Source organism: Mus pahari, chromosome 14 (assembly GCF_900095145.1).
Source record: "Mus pahari chromosome 14, PAHARI_EIJ_v1.1, whole genome shotgun sequence".
NCBI classification, from domain to species: Eukaryota; Metazoa; Chordata; class Mammalia; order Rodentia; family Muridae; genus Mus; species Mus pahari.
Genome location: NC_034603.1, coordinates 80,927,760 through 80,933,764, shown reverse-complemented (window position 1 = coordinate 80,933,764; position 6,005 = coordinate 80,927,760). Strand labels below are relative to the sequence as shown.

Below are 6,005 nucleotides of genomic sequence, written 5' to 3'. Positions count from 1 at the left end.
TCCTCCTCCTCCTCCTCCTCCTCCTTCTTCTTCTTCTTATTATTATTATTATTTAATAAGGAAGAAACAAATCCCGAACATTTCCCTCCCTGTAAAAGTCATGAACACTTACAGTATACCAAGGGCTGGGCTGGGCTGCCCATGGGGTAAGTGACTGCTCTCTCAAGGGAAAGGCAGCCTGGAGGTCCCGTTAAGAAATCCTCTTGCCCAGTGTGGTCCTCTGATCCCTCTTCCAGCCTGTTCTAGGTTGTGTCTGGGTGATGGGACACAGAGATGACAGACGTGAGGAGGAGGAGTCGCCTTCCAGGCCCTGGTGGAATACCCCAGGCGGGTTAGGTGGGGCCTACAGCAGGTGTCGTGTTTGTTCCGCAGGGATGCTATGCCCGCTTCGGCACGAGCAGGGTGAGAAGCTGGTGGTGTGCAAACACTGGCTTCGAGGCCTCTGCCGGAAGAGTGACTGCTGCAACTTCCTGCACCAGTATGACGTCAGCAGGATGCCCGTGTGCTATTTCCACTCCAAGTTCGGTAATGCCTCTCCTGGTTTGTGGGGGGTGCTGGAGGGCTTTGGGGGTGGGGTAGAAAAGGAATCTGGTAGTCAGGTGTGTCCCAGAAGTCCAGCCTTATCTGAGCCTAAGCTGTCTGCTTCTCTGAACCCTAAGAAAATACAACCGAGGCTGGATATGGTGGGGCACCCCTCTAATCTCGGCACTCGGGAGGCTGAGGCAGGAGAATCAGGGATTCAAGGCCAGTCTCAGCTCCAGAGGAGGTCAAGGTTAGACCGGAATACAGGAGACCTTGTCTAAAAACAAGAAAGGAAATAAAAATTAGCATTCAAGTATGGTGGTGTTCACCTTTAACCCTAGCACTCAGGAGGCAGAGAGAGGGAGGCAGATCTGAGTTTGAGGCCCTAGAAAATTTCAGGCCCTCCAGGGCTCCACAGTCAAACCCTGTTTCATAAGGAAGCCAACAAGGAGCTGGAGAGCCGGTTCCGTGTTCAAAGCCCTTGTTATTCTTCCAGAGAACCTGTATTTGGTTCCCAGAACTCACAAGGCAGTCCACAACTGCCTGTCACTCCCGTTCTGGGCGGATCTGATGCCCTCTTCTGGACCCCTCACCTGCAACACACATTGTTCAAACACAACACTCGAGAGCAAAACACCCACCCACACACACACCCCCCACCCCCACCCACCCCCACAAATCCTACAAGAAACAAAGAAGAAATAAAAATAAATAAATGCTGCAGAGCCAAGCCTGTGCCAAGCCTGGGGCCTGCTAGTCTCAGTGTCAGTTACCACAAAGGGAAAGCAATGGAATCCTGTTCCCCACTCCAGGCCTGGCTCGTCCACCCCCAGACGACTGTCAGGAATAGCCTTGACCTGAGCACCTCTCAGTCCCTGCTGGGCTCAGGCCAGGCCTCCCCAAAGGAGATGCGGTTGGTCGGTGCTGCCACTTGGAATGCTCATCGGTACACATCCCCCCCAACTTCTTCCTACTTGCCTGCTCTTTATAACTTTTTATTTTAGATGAAAATGTCATGGTACCTCCCAAAGGGGAAATCCTGCATCACTTGTTGGAAAGAGAAGGCCACTGTGTAAACAAAGCCACAAGGTTTAGAAGTCTGGGCCCTAAAATTACCTGGTGTGGTCAGGTCTCTTCCAGCCTCTGTTGGGGCCAGGTCCCGGGGCTCACTCTTACCACCCCTTTCTTTCCCTCCCTCCCTCCCCCCCCCCTTCTCCCCATGGTGATTTCTCTAGCCTCCTTCCTTGACTCCGGTGAGCTTACCCACCTGAGAGAGCAGCATCTCGAGAAACCTGTTTAATATAATCTAACTGGCCCATTTCACCTATGGAGAAATAACTTATCAGATGGGGCTATGTATTATATTTTATAACACTGGGTACCTCGGAGGGGCAAAGTCTTTCTCAGGGCAGGGGAAGTTTGTCCCAGTCCAGCGTTCCAGACTGCTTTCTCCAAGGAGCCAGCACCTGTGGCGGTTCGTGAGGGTGCCTGATGTCCTTCTAGAATAAACAAAGTTTATCTGGAGGCCGGTCCCCGTAAGTCTAAGCATCCCCACTTAGAAGCATCCCTTCCATCTTTCAACCCTGAGTCCCCTGCTTTGATGAGCAGATGTGGTCCTGCAGGGGACCACTTCTGCATGCAAGTCATTTATGCGCAGATGTGCAAGCTCATGATCGTGATTGGTAACCAAAGGTTTTGCTCTTAACAGGGGTGAATACCTCTAATATTATAAAAAACATAATTATATGCTAGGTGGTATGCCTTTAATCCTGGAACCTAGGAGGCATCTGTCTTTATCACACGTGTATATGCATGAGTGCATCATCCCTCATTCTTCTTCATCATACCTCCAGCACCCCCACTTGCTATGCAGACCAGGCGGCCCTCAAACTCAAGAGATTTGTCCGCCTCTGCCTCCCAAGGGCTGGGTTTAGACTCTAAAGGAGTGTATCACCCTGCCCTACTCCAGTGTCTATTTTAAAAATACTTCTAAACTGCAAGTGGTCTTGGGAGATTCGTAGCGTACAGGAGGAGACCAACCGAAAGGGGTTGACCCCATGATGCAGCATCTATCCATAGTTGCCACCTAGGGTGGACTGAGACTTGGTGGAGATCCTGCCGTTTTGGAGTCAGTTAACTTTTTTTTTTTTGGTTTTTCGAGACAGGGTTTCTCTGTATAGCCCTGGCTGTCCTGGAACTCACTTTGTAGACCAGGCTGGCCTCGAACTCAGAAACCCGCCTGCCTCTGACTCCCAAGTGCTGGGATTAAAGGCGTGCGCCACCATGGCCGGCCAGTTAACTTCTGTGAGCAACACCTTACCCATGCTCTGTAAATAAGCTCAACAAACTCACAGGCATGCACACGTGTGGTGTGTGCACACACACACATTGTGGAGGCCTGGCAGCGCAGGAAAAGCATTTAGTAACTGTCAGGACTGGAAGGAGTAAAGGCCTGTGCGAAAGATGGGAGTGCAGGCTGGAGTGTTGCTGCCACCTGCTGGCAAGGAACTGGAACAGCAATGGGCAGCCCAGGCGGACGGAAAGGTTGAGTCTAGAAAGGCTCCACCCCAGGGGGCAGGGCTACACTAAGGTGGCCTAGGTTGTGCCAGTAAGCCCTTTCTGTGAGGAAGCTGAGTGAACAGATGCTGTACTTGCCTCTGAGGGCTGGCATCTGTGTCTGAAATGCGAAGAGTGGAAAGGAGTAACAGATCTCCTCCTCAGGTGAAGAATCGTCCTGTAGAAAGCTCCCACGTATAAGATAACTCTCGGGAAGACCTTAAGACGTTTGTATTAGAACGGAAGTTGTAGGCTTTTAGGAAGGGTGAAAGGGGAAATGTTCACAGATCCTCCACTGAAAGGAGACAGGACAGTCAGTCTTCTGTCTTCTTCTGATCTAACTTAAGATCCTTGTTCGGCAGTGGCAGGCGGCCTGTGCCTCCAAGGCTGCCTCCTCGTAGAAAGGCAGCTGGCCAAGGCTTGGTTCACCACATAGACACAGCATAACCCAAGCTCACCCCTAACGCATTCCTTCTGAAAGGTTCCCTGGGGCCCGACTAGAACCACTACTCTGTCCGTGGTATTTCCTGCAAAACATCCCTGCCCTGCCTGGGGCTCTGGAAATGGTAGCGTGTTTCTAGTGGAGATAGATGACCGGAAGGTAACTTCCCCTTCCAAAGATGGTGACCGGCAGGAGACGATTCCATGGCAAGGTCAAGGTCAATCAGGGTGGGGCTGCGGAAGTGTGAGCCTGCTTATAGACAAAGACCGATGGGCTTTTCAGGGAACTGCAGCAACAAGGAATGCCCCTTCCTCCACTTGAAGCCAGTTCCCAAGCTCCAGGACTGCCCTTGGTATGACCAAGGGTTCTGCAAAGAAGGTGAGAGCTTGTGGGACAGGGATAGGATGCCTCAAGGGATGCAGGTGTTCCCGATGGAGATGCTCAGCAAGCAAGGAATAACATTCCCCATGAAACTGGGCCATATAACTACCCCAGTGGAAAGCCTTTCCGAGGCTGTCTGAGGCTTGTATACCGGTGGAGAAATCTGAAACATTGGGGGACTCAGCCTGGTGTACTATGGCATGACAGGCTTCCCAGGGAAGGCTGGGAGAGTCACACCCTATCCTTCTCATCAGGTGGATGTGGGACCTCGGCTGAGAAGCCTAGTAGAAAGCTGGGTCCATGAGAGACACAGCTCCCAGGTGCTGAATGCCACTTAAGTTCCACCCTTCCCCTGGCTCCCAGGCAAACTTAGAAGGCTGTGTTCCCATGGGTCTCTGGGTCTTATCCTATGTGTCCTGTGTGTCTCCAGGTGAGCTTCTTAGCACTGGGTTGGGAGTGGCTTGAGCATGCTCTCCAACCGTTACCTGCTTTATGCTGGGGGCAGGCCAGCATGTCCAGCTTTTACCTGAGCCAAGGTCTCTGCCCCTGTCTGTCTCTGGCTTCGGGGACATCAGTGATGGGAAGGTTTATCCACCACCTCTCCAGTGGAGAGCCTTCCACAGCCTATGCTTTTCCTCATAGCTATTCAGATATACTTCCCTCTGGGTGAAGCAGACACTCTCGGCCATTTGCTCTTTGTCTAGTAGGTCCCCTGTGTAAATACCGCCATGTTCATCAAGTACTGTGTCCCAACTACTTCACCGGCTTCTGCCCCGAGGGACCTAAGTGCCAATTTGGGCAGTAAGTATGATCCTTCTAGTCCCCAGTCCACCAGAATGCTGGGCCCCACCTTCTGGATCTAGATCCTGACAGTGATTCCCTTTGCCCTTGGTGGGAGGTCATCTAGCAAGTCTCTCCCTAGGGATTTTTGATGCTGCCCCACCCTGGAGGTCTGGGTCCCTTCAGCTGGGTGGGCTCCAGCCTCCCCTGTTAACATGTACTCTCAGAAATGGGTGGGGGAGGGGCTTACCTCTCCCAGGCTGTTCTAGACATGTGTAGAAACATTTCCTATCACCACCCAGAGTCCTCTGCGGTTCTGTGCGGCGTTGCTCAGGCGAGGGCTCCTTCCCTAGGGGTTCTGGAATGGGAAGACTGTAGCAGCAGGCTGGTGCTGAGCAGGCTAATGAGCAGGGCTAGCGGGCTAGAGCCCACTCTAACACACACACTCGGTCTCCCCGCTCCTGTGTCTCCCTCTCCTTCCCTCAGCCCTAAGATGAGTCCTACCTACATCCCATCCCAGTAATGTGAAGGTAAGTCAGCGCTCCATTGCTCACATGAGGGCCTCCTGGCTCTCTTGGCTCTCATACCTGTCTGTGCTTCCTTGCACTATACTATTCTTGGGAGACCCCACTCTTTCATGATCTGCTGAGTTCCCCCGATCCTGTAAAAGGCACCTGCATGCGGTAGCTCCTCCCAGCCTCGCTCAGCCCGTCACGTCTGTACCTGGAAGAGCCACCCAGAGAGGCCTGCCTGCCTTCCTTCCTTCCTTCCTTCCTTCCTTCCTTCCTTCCTTCCTTCCTTCCTTCCTTCCTTCCTTCCTTTTCTTTAGCTGGGTAACACACGGATGCTCTCCTTTCTTCCTTGTTATTTTTATTTCTTTGTGTATATATGTAGATACACACTTGCCACCATGAATGTGTGGAAGTCGGAGGACACCTTGGAACAATTGGTTCTCTGCCATCTGGGTCCTGAAGGCAGAGCCCAGGCCATCCGGCTCCCACACCAGTGGGGTTCACTGACAAACAAATTGGGACACATAAGTCCAAAGCCAGCTTTCTGAATGAAAACTATGACGAGTCATATCTTTTCCTGGTTCCGAGGGGGAGACATCGTATCCCCATGGTTACCATGCACCAGTGAAAATTCACTTTAAGGCTCAGCAGGCTAACCATGCTCTCCCGACCACACCTCAGTGAACCAAGGGTCCGCGGTAGCCAGGCAGGTGTTCCGGAGCTACAGACGAGCATCCTTAGCTTCTCTATGCTTGTTTTTGTTTTTGTTTTTGTTTTTTGGTTTTTCGAGACAGGGTTTCTCTGTATAGCCC

General features: G+C 52.1%; 1 protein-coding gene across 1 annotated transcript in view; it reads left to right on the top strand.

Annotated features, from left to right (window-relative positions):
• Cpsf4l (cleavage and polyadenylation specific factor 4 like) overlaps nt 1-6,005 on the top strand; it is a 12,228-nt gene that overhangs the window by 4,618 nt on the left and 1,605 nt on the right. Inside the window, 5 exon segments of the mRNA XM_029546697.1 lie at nt 373-525; nt 3,803-3,898; nt 4,609-4,702; nt 5,168-5,192; nt 5,194-5,211. Coding sequence (XP_029402557.1) covers nt 373-525; nt 3,803-3,898; nt 4,609-4,702; nt 5,168-5,192; nt 5,194-5,211 — 386 coding nt within the window.